The 26,849-nt window shown below is 42.4% G+C and overlaps 2 protein-coding genes across 3 annotated transcripts; both read right to left on the reverse strand.

The window, feature by feature from the left end:
* Positions 1 to 10,026: 10,026 nt before the first annotated feature.
* Positions 10,027 to 13,623, reverse strand: LOC129828972 (28 kDa heat- and acid-stable phosphoprotein-like). Of its 2 annotated transcripts, none has more exons than XM_055890326.1 (6): positions 13,534 to 13,623; positions 12,941 to 13,023; positions 12,164 to 12,241; positions 11,879 to 12,003; positions 11,530 to 11,681; positions 10,027 to 11,395 (listed from the first exon to the last, which is right to left on the reverse strand). In XM_055890326.1, the coding sequence occupies exons 1-6, from the start codon at positions 13,544 to 13,546 to the stop codon at positions 11,367 to 11,369; spliced, it is 480 nt and encodes a 159-aa protein (XP_055746301.1). In that variant the 5' UTR covers positions 13,547 to 13,623; the 3' UTR covers positions 10,027 to 11,366. The 2 variants fall into 2 exon arrangements, with proteins under 2 accessions (XP_055746301.1, XP_055746300.1); XM_055890325.1 differs by having other exon boundaries at positions 10,027 to 11,401.
* Positions 13,532 to 26,827, reverse strand: cby1 (chibby homolog 1 (Drosophila)). The gene is made up of 5 exons (XM_055890327.1): positions 26,689 to 26,827; positions 26,347 to 26,453; positions 25,564 to 25,669; positions 25,319 to 25,431; positions 13,532 to 16,513 (listed from the first exon to the last, which is right to left on the reverse strand). Exons 2-5 carry the CDS (start codon positions 26,422 to 26,424, stop codon positions 16,433 to 16,435), a joined length of 378 nt encoding a protein of 125 aa, XP_055746302.1. The 5' UTR covers positions 26,425 to 26,453; positions 26,689 to 26,827; the 3' UTR covers positions 13,532 to 16,432.
* Positions 26,828 to 26,849: the final 22 nt, after the last annotated feature.

Raw genomic sequence — 26,849 nt, forward strand, 5'->3', positions numbered from 1 at the left:
CCGGTGGAAATTTGTCCTTTGGTTTGGAGTCCAAATTTGAGATTTTTTGTTCCAACCGTGTCTTTGTGAGATGCAGAGTGGGTGAACGGAGGATCTTTGCATGTGTGGTTCCCACTGTGAAGTACGGAGGAGGAGGTGGGATGGTGCTTTGCTGGTGACACAGTCAGTGATTTATTTAGAATTCAAGGCACACTTAACCAGCATGGCTACCACAGCATTCTGCGGTGATACGCCATCCCATCTGGTTTGTGCTTTTTTTTTTAAAGAGGGCATATCAAACCAAATTAAAGTTGATTTGTCTCTTGTGCCGAATACAACAAGTGTAGACCTTACAGTAAAATGCTTACTTACAAGCCCTAACCAACAGTGCACTTTTTAAGTAAAAAAATAGGTATTAGGTAAACAATAGATATGTAAAGAAATTTTTCAAAAACTGTAAAATGACAGTGAAAATAACAGTAGCGAGGCTATATACAGGTGGTACCGGTACAGAATCAATGGGGCACCGCTTAGTTGGGCTAATTGAGGTAATATGTACATGTAGGTATAGTTAAAGTGACTTAGCATAGAGGATAAACAGAGAGTAGCAGCAGCGTAAAAGAGAAGTCTTATGGCTTGGGGGTAAAAGCTGTTGAGAAGCCTTTTGGTCCTAGACTTGGCGCTCTGGTACTGCTTGCCATGCGGTAGCAGAGAGAACAGTCTATGACTGGGGTGACTGGGGTCTTTGACAATTTGTAGGGCCTTTCTCTGACACCGCCTGATGTAGAGGTCCTGGATGGCAGGCAGCTTAGCCACAGTGATGTACTGGGCCGTACACACTACACTCTGCAGTTCCTTGCGGTCGGAGGCCGAGCAGTTGCCGCACCAGGCAGTGATGTAACCAGTCAGGATGCTCTCGATTTTGCAGCTGTAGAACCTTTTGAGGATCTGAGGACCCATGCCAAATCTTTTCAGTCTCCTGAGGGGTAATAGGTTTTGTCGTTCCCTCTTCACGACTGTCTTGGTGTGTTTGGACCATTCTAGTTTGTTGGTGATGTGGACACCAAGGAACTTGAAGCTCTCAACCTGCTCGACTACAGCCCCGTCGATGAGAATGGGGACGTGCTCGGTCCTCCTTTTCCTGTAGTCCACAATCCTATCCTTTGTGTTGATTACGTTGAGGGATAGGTTGTTATTCTGGCACCACCCGGCAAGGTCTCTGACCTCCTCCCTATAGTCTGTCTCGTTGTTGTCGGTGATCAGGCCTACCACTGTTGTGTCATCAGCAAACTTATGGATGGTGTTGGAGTCGTGCCTGGCCATGCAGTCGTGGGTGAACAGGAAGGGCCGGAGGGGACTGAGCACACACCCTTGAGGGGCTCCAGTTTTGAGGATCAGCGTGGCAGATGGGTTGCTACCTACCCTCGCCACCTGGGGGGCGGCCCGTCAGGAAGTTCAGGATCCAGTTGCAGAGGGAGGTGTTTAGTCCAAGGATCCTTAGCTTAGTGATGAGCTTTGAGGGCACTATGGTGTTGAACGCTGAGCTGTAGTCCATGAATAGCATTCTCACATAGGTGTTCCTTTTGTCCAGGTGGGAAAGGGCAGTGTGGAGTGCAATAGAGATTGAATCATCTGTGGATCTGTTTGGGCGATATGCAAATTGGAGTGGGTCTTGGGTTTCTGGGATAATGGTGTTAATGTGAGCCACTACCAGCCTTTCAAAGCACTTCATGGCTACGGACGTGAGTGCTACGGTTCTGTAGTCAATTAGGCAGGTTACCTTAGTGTTCTTGGGCACAGGGACTATGGTGGTCTGCTTGTAGCTTTCATCAATCAATCAATCAATTAGTCAAATATATTTATAAAGCCTTTCTTTCATCATGCTTAGTCACAAAGTACTGTACAGAAACCCAGCCTAAAACCCCAAACAGCAAGCAGGTGCAGGTGTAGAAGCACGGTGGCTAGAAAAAACTCCCTAGAAAGGCCAGAACCTAGGAAGAAACCTAGAGAGGAACCAGGCTATGAGGGGTGGCCAGTCCTCTTCTGGCTGTGCCGGGGGGAGATTATAAACAGAACATGGACAAGATTTTAAAATGTTCATAGATGACCAGCAGGGTCAAATAATAATAATCACAGTGGATGTCGAGGCTGCAACAGGTCAGCCCCAGGAGTAAATTTTTATAGCCGATCATTGAGAGTATCTCTACCGCTCCTGCTGTCTCTAGAGAGTTGAAAACAGCAGGTCTGGGACAGGTAGCACGTCCGGTGAACAGGTCAGGGTTCCATAGCCGCAGGCAGAACAGTTGAAACTGGAGCAGCCAGGTGGACTGGGGACAGCAAGGAGTCATCAGGCCAGGTAGTCCTGAGGCATGGTCCTAGGGCTCAGGTCCTCTGAGAGAGAGAAAGAAAGAAAGAAAGAAAGAAAGAAAGAAAGAGAGAAAGAAAGAAAGAGAATTAGAGAGAGCGTACTTAAATTCACACAGAACACCAGATAAGACAGAAGAAATGCTCCAGATATAACAGACTGACCCTAGCCCCCCGACACAAACTACTGCAGCATAAATATTGGAGGCTGAGACAGGAGGGGTCGGGAGACACTGTGACGATAACCCCGGACAGGGCCAAACAGGCAAGATATAACCCCACCCACTTTGCCAATGCACAGCCCCCACACCACTAGAGGGATATCTTCAACCACCAACTTACCATCCTGAGACAAGGCCGAGTATAGCCCACAAAGATCTCTGCCACGGCACAACCCAAGAGGGGGCGCCAACCCGGACAGGAAGATCACATCAGTGACTCAAACAACATTAATGTAATTGTCTGCATAATTTCCAATCGCACATATATTTTTGGGGGTAAATATAAATATTTATATACATACATACACATACCCACATATATACAAATATACATACATATATTTTTTTATTTTATTTTACTTTATTATTTCCCTGAAACCTTACTCCCCTAATTGGAGTAAACTACTAGATAACAACTGTCACGCCCTGACCTTAGTATTCTTTGTTTTCTTTATTATTTTAGTTAGGTCAGGGTGTGACATGGGGAATGTTTGTGTTTTGTTGGTTTTGGGTGTTTCTATGGTAGAGGGGTTGTTGGGTGTAGTATATGGGTTTGTGTTGAGTTCATGTGTCTAGCGTTGTCTATGTATGTTTAGTTATCTAGGAGAGTCTATGGTTACCTGAATGAGTTCCCAATTAGAGACAGCTGATTTCGGTTGTCTCTGATTGGGAGCCTTATTTAGGGTAGCCATAGGCTTTCATTTGTTGTGAGTAGTTGTCTATGTGATACGTTTGTAGCCAGTGTGTGCACATCGTTGTTTAGCTTCACGATCGTTTTCTTGTTTTGTTTAGTGTTTAAGTGTTTTTGTTTCGTTTGCCTTCTTCGTTAATAAAAAGGAGATGGCTTATTTTCCTAAAGCTGCGTTTTGGTCCGTCAATCCTCCACACGATCGTGACAACAACACTTAGGCTTCTACTTCCAGCTTATACATACTACACTGCTCAAAAAAATAAAGGGAACACTTAAACAACACAATGTAACTCCAAGTCAATCACACTTCTGTGAAATCAAACTGTCCACTTAGGAAGCAACACTGATTGACAATAAATTTCACATGCTGTTGTGCAAATGGAATAGACAAAAGGTGGAAATTATAGGCAATTAGCAAGACACCCCCAAAAAAGGAGTGATTCTGCAGGTGGTGACCACAGACCACTTCTCAGTTCCTATGCTTCCTGGCTGATGTTTTGGTCACTTTTGAATGCTGGCGGTGCTCTCACTCTAGTGGTAGCATGAGACGGAGTCTACAACCCACACAAGTGGCTCAGGTAGTGCAGCTCATCCAGGATGGCACATCCAGGATGGCACATGTTTCTGACCGTTTGAGCAGACACATGCACATTTGTGGCCTGCTGGAGGTCATTTTGCAGGGCTCTGGCAGTGCTCCTCCTGCTGAAAGGCGGAGGTAGCGGTCCTGCTGCTGGGTTGTTGCCCTCCTACGGCCTCCTCCACGTCTCCTGATGTACTGGCCTGTCTCCTGGTAGCGCCTCCATGCTCTGGACACTACGCTGACAGACACAGCAAACCTTCTTGCCACAGCTCGCATTGATGTTAAATTAAATTCTTCAGCCATTCCTTAACCTGTGACCAAAACGAGCTCTGTATGGACAGTACCAAATGAAAGTGGGACTATCATTTGTTTTTCAACAGAACAATGACCCCAAACACACCTCCAGGCTGTGTAAGGGCTATTTGACCAAGCAGGAGAGTGATGGAGTGCTGCATCAGATGACCTGGCCTCCACAATCACCCGACCTCAACCCAATTAAGATGGTTTGGGACAAGTTGGACTGCAGAGTGAAGGAAAAGCAGCAAACAAGTGCTCAGCATGTGGAAACTCCTTCAAGACTGTTGGAAAAGCATTCCTCGTGAAGCTGGTTGAGAGAATGCCAAGAGTGTGCAAAGCTGTCATCAAGGCAAAGGGTGGCTACTTTGAAGAATCTCAAAAATAAAATATAATTTGATTTGTCTAACACTTTGCTTACTACCTGATTCCATATGTGTTATTTCATGGTTTTGATGTCTTCACTATTATTCTACAATGTAGAAAAAAGTAAAAATAAAGAAAAACCCTTGAATGAGACGGTGTGTCCAGACTTTTGGCTGGTACTGTAAGTATTCAGACCCTTTGCTATGAGACTTGAATTTAAGCTCAGGTGCGTCCTGTTTACATTGATCATCCTTGAGATGTTTCTAAAACATGATTGGAGTCCACCCGTGGTAAATTCAAGTGATTGGACATGATTTGAAAAGCATTGAAGATCCCTAAGAACACAGTGGGCTCGAACATTCTTAAATGGTAGAAGTTTCGAACTACCAATACTCTTCCTAGAGCTAGTCGCCTGGCCAAACTGAGCAATCGGAGGAGAAGGGCCTTGGTCAGGGAGGTGACCAAGAACCCGATGGTCACTGATAGAGCTCCAGAGTTCCTCTGTGCATATGGGAGAACCTTCCAGAAACCCAATAATCTCAGCAGCACTTCACCAATCAGGCCTTTAGGGTAGAGTGGCCAAACGGAAGCCACTCCTCAGTAAAAGGCACATGACAGCCCGCTTGGAGTTTGCCAAAAGGCACCTAAAGAACTCTCAGACTATAAGAAAACAAGATTCTCTGATCTGATGAAACCAAGATTGAACTCTTTGGCCTGAATGCCAAGCGTCACGTCTGGAGGAAACCTGGCACCATCCCTACGGTGAAGAATGGTGATGGAAGCATCATGCTGTGGGGATGTTTTTCAGACCAGGGACTGGGAGACTAGTCAGGACAACGCAGGAGTGGCTTCGGGACAATTCTCTGAATGTCATTGAGTGGCCCAGCCAGAGCCCAGACTTGAACCCGATAAAACATCTCTGGAGAGTCCGGCAAATAGCTGTGTAGCAACGCTCCCCATCCAACCTTACAGAGTTTGAGAGGATCTGCAGAGAAGAATGGGAGAAAATCCCCAAATACAAGTGTACCAAGCTTGTAGCGTCATACCCACAAAGACTTGAGGTTATAATTGCTGCCAAAGGTGCTTCAACAAAGTACTGAATAAAGGGTCTGAGTACTTATGTAAATGTGAAATTTCAGTTTTTAATTTACAAAAAAAATTGTAAAAACTGTTTTTGTTTTGTCATTATGGGTTATTGTGTGTAGATTGATAAGGAGGAAAAAACTATTTCATCCATTTTAGAATAAGGCTGTAACGTAACAAAATGTGGAAAAAGTCAAGGGGTCTGAATACTTTCCAAAGGCACTGTACATACAGTATCTGAGGCATAGATAGCCTTACAGTGCATTCGGAAAGTGTTCTGAGCTCAATTTCGAGTCGCATATCAAAGGGTCTGAATACTTATGTCAAAAAATTATTTGCATTTGCAAAAATGTCAAAAAAACTATTTTCTCTTTGTCATTATGTCGTATTGTGTGTAGATTGATGAGGAAAAACATGTATTTAATCAATTTTAGGATAACGTCATAAATTGTAGAAAAAGTCAAGGGGTCTGAATACTTTCCAAATGCATTGTATACCTGCCTAGATGTCGTAATCTGCACCTTTAATTGAGGATGATCAGTTTGATGGAATATATTACTGTACTATACAGTTATAGAATGTAAACTTCCATATGTATGATTGATGATATAAACGAATGGTCTGAGTCATATACACTGATTATAGAAAACATTAGCAACACTTGCTCTTTCCATGATATAGACTGACCAGGTGAATCCAGGTGAAAGCTATGATCTCTTATTGATGTCACCTGTTAAATCCACTTCAATCAGTGTAGAAATGAAGGGGAAGAGACATGTTAGAGAACGATTTTTAAGCCTTGAGACAATTGAGACATGGATTGGGTATGTGTGTCATTCAGAGGGTAAATGGGCAAGACAAAATGTTTAAGTGCCTTTGAACGGGGTATGGTAGTAGGTGCCAGGAAGACCGGTTTGTGTCAAGAACTGCAACGCTGCTGTGTTTTTCCTGCTCAACAGTTTCCAGTGTTTATCAAGAATGGTCCACCACCCAAAGGACATCCAGCCAACTTGACACAACTGTTGGAAGCATTGGAGTCAACATGGGCCAGTATCCCTGTGGAACGCTTTTAACACCTTGTAGAGTCCACGCCCTGATGAATTGAGGCTGTTCTGAGAGCAAAAGTGGGTGCAACTCAATATTAGGAGGTTGTTTCTAATGTTTTGTACACTCAAAGTATACTGCATACCAGGTTTCCCCAACTAGTGACCCACGGGTGGTTTTATGTGGAACCTCATGTTTTATGAGCATAAATAAAGTAATTTTAATTGTTGGACATAATAGACTGTAAAAACTCCAGGAAATCAGCTCCAAGTTATATTAATTTTGTAAATCTGTTCCCAAGTATTCCAAAACAAAATAGAGAGACATGTGATTGTATACAAATGTAAGCAAGATTTGAAATTATTATGTTTTAGTCAAATATTATATCTGTTTTGGCTTCTTGTGGTTAATTTGCAATCTAGAAATTATTTGTAATTATGTTCCCGCCCCCCAAACTGAGCAATCAGAGGAGAAGGGCCTTGGTCAAGAAAAAATCTGCCTGTGGCTGAATCTAGTTGATGATCCCTGCTGTATACTGTATGTCTGCCTAGATGGAGTATTCTGCATCTTTAATTTTGGATGTGCTGGTTGAGGATGCACCATGCATAGTAGATTGTGCAAGGGCCCTTGGTAAATCTTGTAGTAGCTACTAACAAGGATTTACCAAGACACACCTATCAATTTCTTTTCAAAACACATCACTGAATACAGGCCTGTCTGTGTAAACATCAGTCCCCTGATGACTTGAGGATATGCACGATACTTTTACTTTACATGAGAATCTAAATACGACGTCTATGGTGATATTATGTGCTAATAATACTGGACGATCTGACATTCATGGCTTCTGTTCTGACTCTGGTTCTGTAAATGGAAGCGGTCTGTCGACAGCACTCATAGGAGCAGGATGTGAGAGAGAGAAAAGGGGAAACACAATCTATTGAAGTCTAGGCATCACTTCTCATAAGGAGTCTAATAACTATGGTATGTGAGTGGTGACACAATAGCAATCTATCCTAGCTATGCTTTCTGATAGGCTTATACTATAGTTGACACCACTGGTTAAATACAGATGTCATGCTTTTCTGAAAATGTCCAGTTAATCTACAACATCAGTACAGTTGCATATAGGCCCATGGGCAGATTGGCTGTTACGGCCTTATCAAATACTGCAGCCTGGTGGTCACAGTAAAATTGCAAAGAGATAGTCACTAGGTATGGGGTGATGGGTAGATTGGTGAACGGTGTGGAAAATTAGCAATATCCAAAATTTAAAGTCTTCAGCTACCATCTCGGAGAAAAAAAAAGAAAGGTTTCACCTATATGTATTATAGCCACCATAAGTGCTGTCCCCCAAATCCACTACAATATCATAATCTTGTGCGTTATCACTCTGTTCAACGACACCCTAGAAGCCAAGCAGTGGACTCACCGTATTTCACACCGTCTGTCAGAGCATTCGCATCAGCTATTGAAGCCAAAGCAGATCTTTTGTCCAGCTCTGAAAAGCTTGGGGTGTGTAAGAACAAAATGTTCTATATGAGGCATAAAAAAAAGAGTCAGTATAATTCGGCCTACAACTTCTGCAATGTCACACAGTGCATTCAGATAGTATTCAGACCCCTTCACTTTTTCCACATTGTTACATCAAAGCCTTATTCTAAAATTGATTAAATAGTTTTTTCCCCCCCTCATCAATCTACACACAATACCCCTTAATGGCTATGCAAAAACAGGTTTTTAATGTTCGCAAAAGTATATATAAAATAAAAGAAAAACTGACCTCCTGAGTGGCGCGGCGGTCTAAGGTACTGCATCGCAGCGCTTGAGGCATCACTACAAATCCGGGTTCCATCCCAGGCTGTGAGACCCATGAGGCGGCCTAGCGACTCCTATGCCGGGCGCATGCACGCTGACACGGTCACCAGTTGTACAGTGTTTCCTTTCCCTAGTCCGTACAGGAGTTACTGCAATGGGACAAGACTAACTACCAATTGGATATCACGAAATTGGGGATATAAAAAAAAAAAAATTACATTCACATTTACGTAAGTATTCAGACCATTTACTCAGTACTTTGTTCAAGCACCTTTGGCAGCGATTACAGCCTTGAGCCTTCTTGGGTATAACGCTACAAGCTTAGCACACCTGTATTTGGGGAGTTTCTCTCATGCTGTCAGAATAGCTGCGGAGCATTGCTGCAGAGCAAATTTTCAGCTTTCTCCAGAGATGTTCGATCAGGTTGAAGTCTGGGCTCTTGCTGGGCCACTCAAGGACATTCAGAGACTTGTCCCGAAGCCACTCCTGCATTGTCTTGGCTGTGTGCTTAGGGTTGTTGTCCTGTTGGAAGGTGAACTTTCACCCCAGTCTGAGTGCTCTGGAGTAGGTTTTTATTAAGGATCTCTCTGAGCTCCATTCAGTCCCTCCTGCTGAAAAACATCCCCACAGCATGATGCTACCACCACCATGCTTCACTGTAGGGATGGTGCCAGGTTTCTTCCAGACGTGACACTTGGCATTTAGGCCAAAGAGTTTTATCTTGGTTTCATCAGACCAGATAATCTTGCTTGTGATGGTCTGAGATTCCTTAAGGGGCCTATTGGCAAACTCCAAGTGGGCTGTCATGTGCCTTTTACTGAGGAGTGGCTTCTGTCTGCCCACTCTGCCCTAAATGCCTGATTGGTAGAGTGCTTCTCCTATCTCCATAGAGGAACTCTGGAGCTCTGTCAGAGTGCCCATCGGGTTCTTGGTCACCTCCCTGATCAAGGCCCTTCTCCCCCGATTGCGCAGTTTGGCCGACTCTAGGAAGAGTCTTGGTGGTTCCAAACTACTTGAGAATGATGGAGGCCACTGTGTTCTTGGGGACCTTCAATACTGCAGAAGTGTTTTGGTACCCTTCAGATCTGTGCCGACACAATCCTGTCTGAGCTCTACGGACAATTCCTTCGACCACATGGCTTGCTTTTTGCTCTAACATGCACGGTCAACTGTGGAACCTTACATAGACAGCTGTGTGTATTTCCAAATCCTGACCATTCAATTGAACTTACGACAGTTGCACTCCAATCAAGTTGTAGAAACAATGATCAATGGAAACAGGATGCACCTGACCTCAATGTCGAGGGGCAGCAAAGGTCTGAATACTTACCTTGTTTTAAAAAATAAATACATTTGCAAACATTTCCAAAAACCTATTTTTGCTTTATCATTATTGGGTATTGTGTGTAGATTGATGAGGAAAATGTTTTTCATCTAATACATTTTAGAATAAGGCTGGAGCAAAACAAAATGTGTAAAAGTCTGAATACTTTAAAAATGCACTGTGTGATATGTATGGTGCGTTGTAGGCTAAGAATGTATTACGAGTCCATTCAATACAAAATAAATGATACCCAAAACAATGGTTATTAATGTATCTATTAATTTATTTCTATACAACAAATGAACTCAAATACAGACAAAAATCAAACAATTCTGACCAATCCTGGAGTCATTTTTATAAACATTAAAACACTTTGTATATACTGTATGTTTTCAAGAGAGAAATTAGTTTCAGCCACCTCCAGTCATAGAATATTGCTTTCCTGTTAAAAGGCATCTCAGGTTCCAACCATCACACTATAGCATAGCATCCTCATGACTAATAGAGTGGGCGCATTCCTCTGCCTAGCCGTTGCTTATGCATGCCAAATCTTACAATGCCCAGAAAGGTATTTTACCAATCAGCTAACCACATTATGTTATAGCAATCTGGTGCCTGACCACACAGTCGATGAGGACGCACGCAACCATTGGTCGATGCATCCAACTTCTGAGCAGGGGAACACGACCATTGACATTGTCCTGTGTAAACTGCCAAAAGCAAAAAAATTACAGAAGAGAAACCCATAGCACTGAAAAGAGACTGTATGAGGCCCCAGCAATGCTTTTTCAACATAATTGTGAAATATTAACAATGAATTTTTATGCCAACAGATCTCCTTTTTGACTACAAGACATTACGCTGCAAGGTGGTTCAATCAGAAATTAGAGCCAGGTGGCAACTCAAACGCGCTGAACATGTCTGGGCAGAAACACCGACAGAATAAAGGGTAAAAACTCCAACACCTAAATAGAAGTGGCATAAAGGCTGACTGATTCCTTTATACATGTTTTGTCTGAGACATTTCTGCCTATGGGACCTCTTCTTTCCAACATCTTTCCTTTGGAGGCAAAGGACTTTGAAAAGTCAGGTTGTGAATGAAGACAATTGGTAGAGATGGAACAGAACATAATAAAGAATACATATAGATCTCCTGTATAACGTGTTCCTCCATCCCAACCACCACCTCCTGATTCACCTTAATAACAGGTCAGATGAAAGTATACAAACCCCTACTCATCCTCCCCAACACCTCCCATTCATAAGTAAACAGTGTTAAAATGCAAAAAATATAATCAAAGAATGATCTCCAGCAGCTTTAGAATAAGAACACAGGGGAGGAGTGAAGACACTAGAACGCCTGCCGCTGTGACCTCACAGAATACGGAGGAACTAAACAGGCAAACCTGAAGTGCCCCTTTGCCGTCTCCTCCAAAACGTCCGGCTGACACCCTTCCCCTCATCGGAGATGAAGTGCAGGAGCCCAAGCACACATTACCCCTGAGCTGACAACCCTCATATCGGTCCCCTCCCCTCCTACAGTCTTCTTGTCTCTCCATCCTCCCCAGAACATTTTCCAGGCCAAGTCCTCGGGAGACAGGCCTAACGCTTGGACTTGGAGTCTTCAGCTTCTTTTTCTAGGAAATCATCAGATAAAGACAGTCAGGCACTGAATTCAAAAGGAACAACCACAGTCTGTCTGAATAAGCCCTGTGTTCCTGTCGGACAGTATAGCACAGTATATGAGAGATTCCTTATCCCTCACCTTTTTTGAGGCCGTCCCTCTTCTTTTGCGCGTCCTCTCTCTGCTTCTTGATGATGGCCAGCCTGGCGAGGTCGGCCCGTGCCTGGTCTGTCTTCCCCTCTAGGTGAAGCTTCATGTAGCGTTCCTTAGCTTTCTGCTTCTCGATCTCCTCCCTGAGACAGAAAGCAAGATAGTCAAACAGGGTCCTGCTTTCAAGACGTTAGAATGATAACATATCCTTGCCTACACCTACTCCCAAGACTTTCACTAACAAGTCAAAATGGGCTCTTCCTAAATCCACTGACTTCAATCTTTTCATGTTAGGCATTGGCATTAGGCCTGAGACTTGAAGGAAAAGTGAGATCCTCACCTCTCTCGGCGTGACAGCTCTTTGGGTGCGTTGACATCTAGCTCGGTCACCTTCTTACTTTTCTGGGATATGCGGTTGGGATTCTCAATCTCAATCAATCCTTCCACTCCACTCTTCTTCTTATTCTGCAATAACAGAACGTTAAGACATTGAACAGAGAGCCAACATTGCAGCTCTGACTGAGGTAAGTGAGTAGGAGCATCTTGACGAGCATTCCAGTAAAACCACAACACTTCTAATTCCTTAGCGGACAGACTAGACATTAAAAGGAGATCCCGCACTCACAACGTCCTCCTCTTCACTGCTGCTATCGTCAGATCCTGATGACTTCTCCTCCTCCTTCTCTACTCCACCGTTCGCCTCCTATCACACATTCACCAGTTAGATCATGTTCAAGACGTCATGTCTGTGTTTGAAATGTATATACACACACACCTCTGAATATATAGATAAATGTTACTAGCTAAATTAACTGGTGCAGGAGGTCGAGCAGCCAGGCTATAGACTGCAAGGTAAACACATTTTTAACCATCCTTGACAATACCTCCAATTAAGGGCAGGTGGAATGCCAAAAAACAGAATAGAGAAAAATATTAAATCCACTTTTTGCACAGAGTAAAGAGCTCCCTCGTAATTTAGTTGAAGGACATCGCTATCTTCCCAACATCATTGCTGGAACTAGTAACTTCTAAGTGATGCAGCCACATGTGGAAGAACATGACAGCACTTTACACAGCTTCACCCAAAAAAAGACCTACACATATTCGAAAGGCATTTCTCACTCAGTACAATAACTGGATTTAAAATATGACGGAATATTTATTCGTTATCCGAGTTACACCTGCAATTTGAAACGGGAGTTTAAGTCACTAGTGGGTTCCAAATCAAGAATTAATGGAATATCAGCAAGTAAATGCGGGTTGAAAATATCTCTCCCACGCATTGCACTTGCAAAGCTGGAACCCTGTATGTGGTCTATAATACAGGGATCTGTTTAGAACTATGTTAACCACAAGGGGCAAAAACTAGATATCCCCTCAGAGCCATGGGTCCTTTACTCACCAGCTCTCTCTGTGCTTTCATCTGTCTATCAATCTCTTCAGGGTTGCTGAACTGCTTTCCCCGGCCCTTGTGACCTTTTTTACCTAAAAAAAAAAAAAAAAACGACAAATGAGAGCGAGGCATGTTGTAGATCAGAAAACCAGAGATGAGTCAGACACGACGTTCACTCTGCGGCATGGTTACAGATGTCAGAAAGTGATTGAGCTTCTTCGCTGCCTTACTATATTGTGTCATAATGTTAACTCATTAGCCACATATGGTTATTACGGGGTGTGCAATTAACTGGGTGAAATCAACTGGGTACAAATGGTGTTCGCCAAACCAAGTTTAGCTATCTAACTTACTACTGTAGTGACAGTAGCCTAGCTAGCTAACTAGCTAGCTAATTAGGTAACTAGTTATCTTGCTAGTTAGCTAACGTTACGTCAGTTCTCACGAAACGTTGATACTCAAGTAGAACATACATTTGACCAGATCCACCAAGTAGCTAGCTAGCAAGCTATATTTCTCGAGGTAATGTTACGTTGGCTGGCTAGCTAACAGTTAACGTTACATTTGGAACGTTAGCGAAAATAACGGCGCTGGATACTCACCGCCTCTTGGCATATTTGGTATAGGAACTTGAACGACTAAGACCGCAAATAAATAAGTTCACTGTTTCCAGTTAAACATAGAGTTTATTTTCTAAAGAAAAGGCCTTCGCGACACAGTCCTCGTCCAGCTAAACAAGAGGACTATCTTTTACCCGCTTCCTGAGAGCAACAAGAGTGGAAGGCGTTAAAAGTGCAATGACGCAATATTCAGCCAATCGCTACACAGGGATTTTGACAGACTTGTCAACAGACCATTCATATCAGGAAAATACATGCACAGTGTACGGAAAGTAAAAATAGCCAATGATAACACAGGTCTATAGGTGCGTTGCTTTACCTAAGCACCGCCATAACTTTTGTGGCGTTAATTTTTTCAATAGCAAATGTTGCGTTTATATTTTTGTTCAGTACAGTTCACAGACAAGACATGTGTATTTGTTATTGAAATGATGCAGAACTACGAGAGAGAGAACTTGCATCTCCAGACAAAATACATGTCCAAGATGGTCACATTTTCTATTTTGATTCTCCCATTCAAAATGCAGTCCTTTTTGTTGACATCTGACAGCTTTGTTTTTCGTATAGGATTTAAGCTCAGAAGCCCCTAAAACATATATTGATCGTCTTCTGACCTGAGCCATAGAGCATGGCCAGTATGATGGAGGATATCCAGGCTGTGTCACACGAAAAAAATCCCTCATCAGCTCTTTGAAGTAGACACTGATGGCTTTGGGGAAGGTGTAGGAGAACCCAGTAACAACGAAACAGCTGAGCAGCACCATCCTGCCCCCAACCATCATCAGGGGATCCAGCCTCCATCCTCTTGGTTGTACTGACTCCCATTGTCTGTCAAGAGGATGTTCCGCTCTAGGAGGCAGGAGTGGGGTATGTTACACAATCCATGTCTCAAATGTGGAATGTATATTGTGGAAGGAGGTATTGTGGCTCACACTGAGTAATAATTGGTCAATTCATAACCAAACTGTCAAAATGTCACTTTGTTTTCCCCCACACACTGGTGCAATACTTACTCAATGAACGACTGACTAAGCCTTTGGATTATGATTGTATTTACTGCATTTGTTTACAGTGACTTGGCCTGTTTGAGAAAGCTAATCAGATTCAATTTGTCTGATATGGTGTCTGAGATTGCTGTTAATCACAGTGCGAGAAGCCTGTTACTATAGAATTGTCTCTTGCCACAGAAGTATGACGTAACTCTATTTAATTGATGGGTGGGCTTGTTTGTTTAGGTCTTGAATTAAATATCTGCTTAGTTGCTGGTGTCTGATCTTGACACATTCACTGACCCATTTCACCACAATCTCCTCAAGCATCCCCACCAATAAAAGTACATTTTGAATTAATGGAATCTACAGTTATCATTCTTTAAGAAAAAGTATAAAAACCTTTTTTCTTGCATGGGTCCTCAGATCTAGGTTCTATAGCTGCACCATCGAGAGCATCCTGAATGCTTGCATCCCTGACTGGTAAGGCAACTGCTCGGCCTCCGACTAGAGGGTAGTGCGTACGGCCCAGTACATCACTGGGGCCAAGCTTACTGCCATTCAGGACCTCTATACCAGGCGGTGTCAGAGGAAGGCCCTAGAAATTGTCAAAGACTCCACCCACTTTAGTCATAGACTGTTCTCTCTGCTACCGCACGGCAAGCGGTACCGGAGCGCCAAGTCTAGAAGCCTCTTGAACCTAAACAGCTTCTATCCCCAAGCCATAAGCCTCCTGAACATCTAATCAAATGGCTACCCAGACAATTTGCATTGCCCCCCCCCGTACCCTCTTTTATGCTACTGCTCTCTGTTCATTATCTACGCATAGTCACTTTAATAACTCTACCTACATGTACATATTACCTCAATTACCTCGACTAACCGGTGCCCCCGCACATTGACTTTGTATCGGTACCCCCTGTATATAGCCTTGCTATTGTTATTTTACAGCTGCGCTTTAATTATTTGTTTTATTTTGGGGGGTATTTTTCTTAACTGCATTTTTGGTTAAGGGCTTGTAAGTAAACATTTCACTGTTGTATTCAGCGCATGTGACAAATAACATTTGATTTGACATTGTTAAACACATGGCAAAAACATTACAGGAATGTTACAGTAAAGAATTTTAGCTGAAAAATAGTCTGCAGTATATGCAGTATGTATAATGAAGTAAACTGCTGGAGAAATCTGCTGATATCACTGAACCCAGCTTGTTTTTCAGCTACAGAATTAAATAGCCTACCTCTAATGACAATCCTTACATTCAGCATCTGGTGTAACAATATTCTAGTAGTTACATTGTAATAACAATCTCACCTCACCTGTGATAGAAAACCACAGGGATCCAAGAGATGGTAGAAATATCCAGTGATACAGTTCTGAAGATGGAGACCTGTTGAATTGAGACCCCCCCCACACTCTTGCCAGTTTCCATCAGACGTTGGTCTAAGCTCGCATTAGTATGGGCACTTGCATACTAATACAGACATGTATGCAAACAAAACATGACTTTATGAAATGTAGTTAAAACCTTTTAATAAAGTAGAAAGGATATGAAAACAAATATTCAAATACACACAGCTGCCAAAACCATACACACACAGGACGTTGAATATAAATCATAGTATTCTAAAATAGTTCAGCACTGATACGATAATGCTTACAAAAGTTAATGAATCAAAGAAATTCATTTTTATAAAAGGATAGGACACATTTAAAAACTCTCATACCTTCAATGATTTTAAATCCATATAACGATAAGTCTAATTTTACAGTACAGTTGGTCACTAACACTGCCATCCATCACCATCCCTTATCTATCCCCTTCCTCATTCCTCTTAATTCATTCCTTTTCAAGTGTCACTGGGAACCCGTCTTCAGTTTTCTATTCATCACTTCTTCCTTCGACTGTGATTTTTCACCTCCTCCAGTTCCTTCTCCATCAGGTGAGACTCTGCAGTAGTTTCTGACAACTTAAGGGAAACGAAATCAGTTACTTAACCTCTAATATTCTAAGCCGTTGTTTATATTTTTAACTAAGTTAACATATGGAGTTGTTTTAAGATGGTCATACCATGGATCCTTTAGCTATTGGATTTAGAATTTTAGGACCCCTTTAAAAAGGTAATTTTTTATTTTTTTTATAATTTGATAAAATATTGAATTTGGCCTTTACTACTATAGCCCAAAGAAACACATTGAATAACACATTCATAAATGGCAAAAAAGACAAACACCGCTGTAGCTCTGCCACTTTTCACTGCAGATGCGGAAGGGTGACATTGGCAGATGCGGTGGATTGAGACTCAGCCAATGCAAACTGACAGATTTTGATGAGAATTTTTGTATTATGTTCATTAGACTGACACACGGGTGCATCAATAGAGTCTTAAGGATTTTAAAAGGGAGTGTGGCACTTATTTCTCACTGCCAAAAACACATATAATTTTAACTTAGAGCACCCCAAGAAAACATGACCAAATTAAACTCTTAAATTGTTATTATAATATTATAATGTGGCAGGCGAATTGGAAGTCTACTCGTCCCTCTGCAGGGCACATTTCATCCCTGAAAACTTCCACCGCTATCAACAATGGAAGGAGTGCTGAAGCAAGAAGTTGCTTCTCAAAGTGGATGCTGTCCCTACCATCAATGTGGCTTCTAAAGCATCTCAAACAGCCAGCACCACCAGCAGCGCCCAAGCATTATCATGGGCTTCAGTGAGCATGTAAGTCAACCTGGTAAGTGAAAGAGTTAGCTTGCTACCTCTATGCTAATGTTTGCTTGCTATATTGCATTTAGCTCACAGCTTTCATCTAAATAACAATGATTCAGATTGTTTAATAGTCACATGTACAGGGTTGCAGGTAGCCTAGCGGTTAAGAACGTTGTGCCAGTAACCGAAAGGTCATTGGTTTGAATTCCAGAGCCGACTAGGTGAACAATCTGTCGACGTGCCTTTGAACAAGGCACTTAACCATCATTGCTCCTATAAGTCGCTCTGGACAAGAGTGTCTGCTAAATGACTAAAATGTAAATGTGATTGCAGGGTACAGTGAAAATCTTAGGCTTCGAGCTCCTGCAATGTTTTATCGGAGCTCGAGGCGAGGCGCCCTCTGTCGGTGCCATCTTAGCCAAGATAAAAACTAACCAAATGTAGACATGTCTGCCAGCTGTTGGTCGCTAACGGCTGATTCTGTCATAGTATAGATAGTACAAGGCAATGGGAAAGAGTAGTGTTGGTGATTGTGGGGGCTGCACGTTGCGATAATTTGGCCATTTTGTGGCTCTAGGGGAGTTTTCTATAGCCTGCCGATTGTGGGTTCATCCGAAATGTCATTTTGGAGATGCCCCAGAGCCATGCCTTCTCTGGAGGGGTGGATTGTGGATTTTGCTTATTGGGAAAGTACACTGCTCAAAAAAATAAAGGGAACACTTAAACAACACAATGTAACTCCAAGTCAATCACACTTCTATGAAATCAAACTGTCCACTTAGGAAGCAACACTGATTGACAATACATTTCACATGCTGTTGTGCAAATGGAATAGACAAAAGGTGGAAATTATAGGCAATTAGCAAGACACCCCCAAAAAAGGAGTGATTCTGCAGGTGGTGACCACAGACCACTTCTCAGTTCCTATGCTTCCTGGCTGATGTTTTGGTCACTTTTGAATGCTGGCGGTGCTCTCACTCTAGTGGTAGCGTGAGACGGAGTCTACAACCCACACAAGTGGCTCAGGTAGTGCAGTTCATCCAGGATGGCACATCAATGCGAGCTGTGGCAAAAAGGTTTGCTGTGTCTGTCAGCGTAGTGTCCAGAGCATGGAGGCGCTACCAGGAGACAGGCCAGTACATCAGGAGACGTGGAGGTGGCCATAGGAGGGCAACAACCCAGCAGCAGGACCGCTACCTCCGCCTTTGTGCAAGGAGGTGCACTGCCAGAGCCCTGCAAAATGACCTCCAGCAAACCTAGCCAGCTAGACGTGAAGCTAAAACCGGGGAGAGCGAGGAGAGAATAAATTTTCTGTTTCATCTGCTGCTAGCTTGCTAACCTTCACTCAAATACATATTTCCACATTCCACGCTGCAGCTGTACATAGTCCATCTGTAAACTACCCACCCAATTTACCTACCTCACCCCCATACTGCTTTTATTTATTTACTTTTCTGCTCTTTTGCACACCAGTATCTCTTCTTGCACATGATCATCTGATGATTTATCACTCCAGTGTTAATCTGCTAAATTGTAATTATTCGATTTATTGCCTACCTCATGCCTTTTGCACACATTGTATATAGATTCTCTTTTTTCTACCATGTTATTGACTTGTCTATTGTTTACTCCATGTGTAACTCTGTGTTGTTGTCTGTTCACACTGCAATGCTTTATCTTGGCCAGGTCGCAGTTGCAAATGAGAACTTGTTCTCAACTAGCCTACCTGGTTAAATAAAGGTGAAATAAAAAAAAATTAAAATAAAAAATATAATTTATGAAATTAGATTTTTATTCCATAAAGATTGTAATTTAGTCAATATGTTGTGAATATTGTAGAAAAGTTTTCCGTACTAAAAAGTGAAGTGCCACTTACAGCTTACCATGTACAGTGCATTCAAAAAGTATTCAGACCCCTTGACTTTTCCCACATTTTATTACATTACAACATTCTAAAAATGATTTAAAATATTTTCCCCCTCACTCTATACACAATACAGGTATTCTAAAACAGGATAATAGACATTTTTGCATATGTATTACAAATAAAAAACAGAAATAATCACATTTGCATAAGTATTCAGACCCTTTATTCAGTACTTTGTTGAAGCACCTTTGGCAGTGATTACAGCCCCGAGTCTTCTTGGGTATGACGCTACAAGCTTGGCACACCTATTTGGGGAGTTTCTCCCATTCTTCTCTGCAGATCCTCTTAAGCACTGTCAGGTTGGATGGGGAGCGTCGCTATACAGCTATTTTCAGGTCTCTCCAGAGATGTTTGATCGGCTTCAAGTCCAGGCTCTGGCTGGGCCACTCAAGGATATTCAGAGACTTGTCCCGAAGCCACTCTTGCGTTGTCTTGGCTGTGTGCTTATTTTTGTAGTCCTGTTGGAAGGATGAACCTTCGCCCCCGTTGGAGGTCCTGAGCACTCTGGAGCAGGTTTTCATCAAGAATCTCTCTGTACATCTTTCCTCGATCCTGACTAATCTCCCAGTCCCTGCCGCTGAAAAACCCCACAGCATGATGCTGCCACCACCATGCTTCACTGTAGGGATGGTGACAGGTTTCCTCCAGACGTGACGCTTGGCATTCAGGCAAAAGAGTTCAATCTTGGTTTCATCAGACCAGAGAAACTTGTTTCTCATGTTTTGAGAGTCCTTTAGGTGCCAGTGGGCTGTCATGTGCCTTTTAATATAGAGTGGCTTCCGTCTGGCCAGGCTACCATAAAGGCTTGATTGGTGGAGTGCTGCAGACATGGTTGTCCCTCTGGAAGGTTCTTGGTCACCTCTCTGACCAAGGCCCTTCTCCCCCGATTGCTCAGTTTGGCCGGGCGGACAGCTCTAGGAAGAGTCTTGGTGGTTCCAAACTTCTTCCATTTTAGAATGGAGGCTACTGTGTTCTTGGGGACCTTCAATGCGGCAGACATGTTTTGGTACCCTTCCCCAGATCTGTGCCTAGACACAATTCTGTCTCTGAGCGCTACGGACGATTCCTTCAACCTCATGGCTTGGTTTTTGCTCTGACATGCACTGTCAACTGTGGTACCTTATATATACACAGGTGTGTGCCTTTTCAAATAATGTCCAATCAATTGAATTTACCACAGGTGGACTCCAATCAAGTTGTAGATACATCTCAAGGATGATCAATGGAAACAGGATGCACCGGAGCTCAATTGAGTCTCATAGCAAAGGGTCTGAATACTGTAAATGTTTAAAAAAATGTATACATTTGCAAAACATTCTAAAAACCTGTTTTCGCTTTGTCAATATGGGGTATTGTGTGTAGACTGATGAGGGAAAACATTAATTAATTAATTTTAGAGTAAGGCTGTAATGAAACAAAATGTGGAAAAAGTGAAGGGGTCTAAATACTTTCCAAATTTAGACCCCTTAATATTAGTTCATATACAGCACCAACTACATGAATATCTGTTATGGTCCATTATCTGCTACCTGGACATTAAAGGCTCCTATAAAGATCTCTAATGGCCTATACTCCGAGTTGCTATTTACTATTTGGCCACCGTGGGGGAAAACATGGTGGAGTTCTCATTAGAGGCATCATTTGGGTATGGCATACCCTTTCTCAATACCAAAAATGTAAAGTAGGCAAAAAAAAGTTTTAAAAATAAGCAAAAAAAATTAAACGTCCTTTTTCAGGACCCTGTCTTTCAAAGATATTTCGTAAAAATCCAAAATAACTTCACAGATCTACAGGGAGGTGGTGAGGGCACTCGGGAGTGTGGTGTCAGGAAAACAACCTCTCACTCAACATCAACAAAACAAAGGAGATGATCGTGGACTTCAGGAAACAGCAGAGGGAGCACCCCCCTATCCACATCAAAAGGGACAGCAGTGGAGAAGGTGGAAAGTTAAGTTCCTAGGCGTACACATTACAGACAAACTGAAATGGTCCACCCACACAGTCAGGAGGCTGAAGAAATTTGGCTTGTCACCCAAAACACTGACAAACTTTTACAGACGCACAAATCGAGAGCATCCTGTCGGGCTGTATCACAGCCTGGTACGGCAACTGCACCGCCCTCAACCGCAAGGCTCTCCAGAGGTTTGTGCGGTCTGCATGCATCACCGGGGGCAAACTACCTGCCCTCCATGACACCTACAGCACCCGATGTCACAGGAAGGCCAAAAAGATCATCAAGGACATCAACCCCCCAAGCCACTGCCTGTTCACACCACTACCATCCAGAAGGTGAGGTCAGTACAGGTGCATCAAAGCTGGGACCGAGAGATTGAAAAACAGCTTCTATCTCAAGGCCATCAGACTGCTAAACAGCAATCACTAACTCAGAGGCTGCTGCCTACTTTGAGACCCAATCACTGGCCACTTTCATAAATGGATCACTAATCACTTCATGCAATGCCACTAAATAATGGCACTTTAATAATGTTTGCATATCTTACATTACTCATACCATATGTATATACTGCATTTATACCATCTATTGCACCTTGCCTATGCCCCTCGGCCTTCGCTCATCCATATACGTACATATTCTCATTCACCCTTTTAGATGTGTGTATTAAGTTGTTGTGGGGAATTGTTAGATTACTTGTTAGATATTACTGCACTGTTGGAACTAGAAGCAAAAGCATTGTGCTACACTCGCATTAATATCTGCTAACTAATGTGTATGTGACAAATAAAATTTGATTTGAAAGCAGCTGCCAGCCTGTGCGCCTTTTGTCTCACTTTTAGAAAGCAGAAACCTTGCCAGTTTGCTTTGCTATAATAAATGTGCATTGTCATGCAGTGACAGAATGATAGGCCTAATTGAGATAATGAAAATCATTAATGATTTCTTAGTTGGGCTAACTTTTTTTGAACTTCTTGCTGTTGACCTACTTCATCATCATCCTCATCCTCTGCCTGCATCCCTAATACCTACCCACCGCTCACTCCATCAATCTTGGTTGTCCATCTTTCTAAATGAAAATGTGATATTCTTACAGATCAATCCGGCTGGCAAGATCATTAAACACTGCTAAGTTAGTTAGCTGTAGTGTGGATTTATGGCAGTTTAAAAATATATAAATCAGCACCCAGATATTGAGTGCAACTACTGCGTAGGCAACAATCAGACTAGCTGGCAGGTGGAAAAATCTGAGCGAGCCGCCCCCTCGTTGGATACTGTTAGAATGAATATTGTCTGAGCTGCCTTGTTGATACAACGCTTCAATATTCACTGAATGTTTCTCTTCCCTGGTAAATAATGCAGACAGGCACATGTAAACATTTGCGGGAAGTGCATGAGACAACGGCAGTCATAGTACACTTTATGCACTGTTCCACAAGGGTGGCTTCATATACAGTAGTTTATAGCAGGGGGTCAGTAACCTTTTTCATGTGGAGTGCCAATTTACAATTGATCCTACCATTTCTAAAGATTTGCGAGCCAGGTATGATTTAAATATAGGTCTGCGCATTGTAAGCGACTTAACTGTGCCCCCATCAATGTCTAACTGCCCACAAACTAAATAATGATATAGCTGGTTACTAGTCAGAGGCGCCGTCCATTCATACCAGGCCACGGAGCTCCACTATGCCTAACTGTACTGAGGCGCTGAATCTTTACCAAGATATGCCACACCTGTCAGGTAGATGGATTGTCAAAGAAGCCAATTAAACAGCGTGATCATTACACAGATGCACCTTGTGCTTGGAACAATAAACAGCCACTCTAAAATGTGCAGTTTTTTCACACAGCCCAATGCCACAGATGTCTTAAGTTTCAATGTCACATGCACAAGTACAGTGAAATGCCTTTCTTGCAAACTCAAAACCCAACAATGCAATAATCAATAACAATCTATTACTAGAAATAAAAAAAGAAATATGAAAAACACAATAAGTAAGTAAGCATACTAAATACAGGGTCAGTTCCAATACCATATTTATAATGTAGGTAAGAGGGGTAAGATGACTAGGCATCAGGATATAAGATAAACTGAGTAGCAGCAGCTTGCATATGAGTGGGTGACTCTACACACTCGCACACCAATGATCACACCTGTCAGGTGGATGGATTATCTTGACAAAGGAGAAATGCTCACAAACACGAATGTAAACAAATTTGTGCACCAAATTTGAGAGAAATAAGCTTTTTGTGTGTATGGACTATTTCTGGGATCTTTTATTTCAGCAAATGAAACATGGGACCAGGGAATAAAATCTACTTTTTGGTCCACCAGCCACTGTGGCAAGTAGATTAAAAAAACAAGTCTACCAGCCACTCAGATTTTTACCAGCCCAAATATTTTTGTTCTGCTAAAATTACACCAACACAAACAAAACAGATGAGCATGCTTTGTAATGTTTCTAAAACAAATGTATTACTTGTAAGAAGTAGTGTGGTATATTGTTTAATTTCATGTTTTGTGAGTCTTAACCAAAATATCACAGACGAGACAAAAATGTTCACCAGTCCCTTTAAGGGCGGGAGGTTACCGTGCTAACTTGACTTAAGTCATTTTTGTGCCGGTGAGATTGAATCTACCTAGTAGAAGCATTGTCTTCTCTTCCCAACAGTTTAAACTCTAACATGGAAAAACAACAAAACAATGTAAATAGCCAAAAAAGACAACAACAAAGTCTCACTTCAGTAGACTTTAATTTCAAGTAAATTAGACCAACTTTTATGCATGTGCGCAGCTCTTCACGTGTACACAGCCCCCAGCCAGGCAATGTTGGCATTGGCTACTTTGAAGAACCTCAAATATAAAATATATTTTGTTTTACACTTTTTGAGTTACTACATGATTCCATGTGTTATTTAATAGTTTTGATGTCTTCACTATTATTCTACAATGTAGAAAATAGTAAAAAATTAAGAAAAACCCATTTGACGGGTACTGTATGCATATATATATATATATATATATTCTTACATAATTAGCCCAGAACGTTTTTTTGCGTTATTACATACAGCTGGAAAGAACTTTTGGATATCAGAGAGGCGGTAACTCACCAGCATTCCGACCAGAAATACGACTTTCCCGAATTGGATCCTTTGTTCATACCCCCCAATTTAACTTTAACTAAACCCTTTAGCTGCTCCAAGACATCGCCGGCAGAGAAGAGGTATTCGGAGTGGATTTCTAGACCGACTCAGGAGGCATGCATACCATCCACCGTTTCCGATTATATTTCTCGCTAATGTTCATGCCCTGGACAACAAAGTAGATGGGCTCAGGGTGATTTGATCACTCTCCAACGTGGCTGGTGAAATAGACATCTTTACCCGCCAATGCCAAAATTTCAGGCCCTGCATTGGACCAACACTTTACATGTTGCATATATATTTTTGTTCAGTGTACTTAAAAAACACTTCAACCAGTAAAATGGCTCTTTGGCTAGCTTTACTACAGCCTATTTTAATGAGTGTTTGCATTCTAACATAGAATGCTGCATCCAAATAGGTATAGGTATTTCGCAACGATCACAAACAAATATAATCTTAGTGACTGTTCAAGCAATAATCAAAACAACATTGTAAGCCAACTTTGTTTAAGTAATAACTAAGTGGCCTCCTGGGGGGGCGCAGTGGTCTAAGGCACTGCATCACAGTGCTAGCTGTGCCACCAGAGATTCTGGGTTCGAGCCCAGGCTCTGTTGCAGCCGGCCGCGACCGGGAGGCCCATGGGAGGGTTTGGCCGGCAGGGATGTCCTTGTCTCATCGCGCACTCGCAACTCCTGTGGCGGGCCGGGCACAGTGCACGCTGATCGGGTCGCCAGGTGTACGGTGTTTCCTCTGACACATTGGTGCGGCTGGCTTCCGGGTTGGATGTGCATTGTGTCAAGAAGCAGTGTGGCTAGGTTGGGTTGTGTTTCGGAGGACGCATGGCTCTCGACCTTCGCCTCTCCCGAGTCCGTACGGGAGTTTCAGCGATGAGACAAGACTGTAACTACTACCAATTGGGTAAAAAAAAGTAATAACTAAGTAAATCTGGGCTATGGTGAATGGGCGCAGCTGGTGAATGGCAGTTGTTTACCCCCAATGTGTCTGTTTTTTTCAATCTGCAACTGATGATAACTCACCATGTCCAACAGGAGGTCAATCTTCAGCCTCAGTAGGTTGTTCTCCTCTTCAAGCTGTAAGTTCCTCTTTTTTAGTCTCTGCACCTCCTTCCCTGATGCATTCCCTCCAGACTCTGGGGGCAAGAAACAAAACACATGAAGAAAAACAAAATGGAAATACCAGTGGGAATCAGATAGATCAGACTTCTTACAGTAGCAGTGCAGACAGTGCAGTTTTCTACTTCATTTAAGTGAAGATCAGTTACCTGCAATCCATTGTCCCTCTTCAAATTTCAAGCTCTGCCCCCCGATGTTCATTACAGGGGCTCCATATTCAAGACCCAACTCTATTTCCCTCGTAGACCGATCCAACTAGACCCAACAAAGGGGAGATTACACAGACTAAATTCAGATAACCAACAACAGATGCACATAGAGCTCCACAGTGGAGGTGTCATAATACCTATAAAATCTATCGATCAAACAGGGAAATGGATCCAATCGTTTTTGCACCTTTCATTTCTTCCCATAGGGATTTTAGAAACACTTAAAATAAGGGCTGTGTTTCGTGTAGGCTTACCCTGGCATGAGGTTTTGATAACCTTGTAAATCTTTCTCGGACAAAGTTACTTTTATCAATATATTCAAGTCCATTTACTGTCAGATTTGAGGGGGTAAATACAGCCGAATATATTGTTAAGTCACTTTGTCCTTATTTAAAATGTCCTATGGGAAAAACTGAATGGTGGAAAAACGATTGGAACCATTTCCGTATTTGATCGCTAGGTTATGGGTATTATGACACATACTGTGGTGTAATACTCTATAGCAGGGTTTCCTAAACTCAGTCCTGCCCTCCCACACTACACAGTTGATTCAAATAACCAATTTCTCATCCAGCTTCGATTATTTGAATCAGCTGTATAAAGCTATGGCAAAAAACTAAACGTGCACCCAGGGGTGGCTCCAGCCCAGGACCAAGTGTGGGAAACCCTGCTCTAGTACACAAGAATGTGTTTGCGGATTATAGGGGAATTTGATCAACTCACCGTGTGCAGATTGGAGAGAGAAACAGATTTGCGAGGAGGGGTCTTCTTTGGACTGAAGGTGTTGCCAAAAAACGGCATCTTCTTAATCAGCGGCGTTATAGATAGCTCTGAAGTGAGACAAATAACGTTAGAGATTGTGGAAGATTAATGTTGGATTCATAACTTTTTACTTTGCAGCTTTAGAAATAATTAGGTAGCGTTAACTAGCTACACAACGCGTTAGCTAGGACTAATAGCATTGCCAGCTAGCCAAGGCTACCAACAGCTAACGTTACGCCACTATCTTTGCTGTTTTGATGAAGTAGCTAGCTTAATCTGCTACTGTACAGCGCTAATATTTACCTTATTCCTTATCATTGGTAAACAGAGGCTTCCTTTCTCGTTTTCGCCCAGTTAGGTGATTTTTACCTGTTTTTTACACACATGCAGGTTACTGCGCAAGATCCATTTTGCCCCAACCGGGTAATAATGGAAGAATCTACAAATGGCAGCAGAGCAATTGA

The sequence above is a fragment of the Salvelinus fontinalis genome, chromosome 30 (genome assembly GCF_029448725.1).
Source record: "Salvelinus fontinalis isolate EN_2023a chromosome 30, ASM2944872v1, whole genome shotgun sequence".
NCBI lineage: Eukaryota > Metazoa > Chordata > Actinopteri > Salmoniformes > Salmonidae > Salvelinus > Salvelinus fontinalis.

Coding starts and splice junctions, on each gene's coding strand:
- LOC129828972 (XM_055890325.1), bottom strand. Junction 12,242..12,940: donor TGAAAGCACAGAGAGAGCTG/GTGAGTAAAGGA, acceptor AATGTGTGATAG/GAGGCGAACGGTGGAGTAGA. Junction 12,004..12,163: donor GCAGTGAAGAGGAGGACGTT/GTGAGTGCGGGA, acceptor CTGTTATTGCAG/AATAAGAAGAAGAGTGGAGT.
- cby1 (XM_055890327.1), bottom strand. CDS start 26,424: ATGCCGTTTTTTGGCAACACCTTCAGTCCAAAGAAGACCCCTCCTCGC. Junction 25,432..25,563: donor AGAGGGACAATGGATTGCAG/GTAACTGATCTT, acceptor TCTTGCCCCCAG/AGTCTGGAGGGAATGCATCA. Junction 16,514..25,318: donor TTGACCTCCTGTTGGACATG/GTGAGTTATCAT, acceptor GTTTCCCTTAAG/TTGTCAGAAACTACTGCAGA.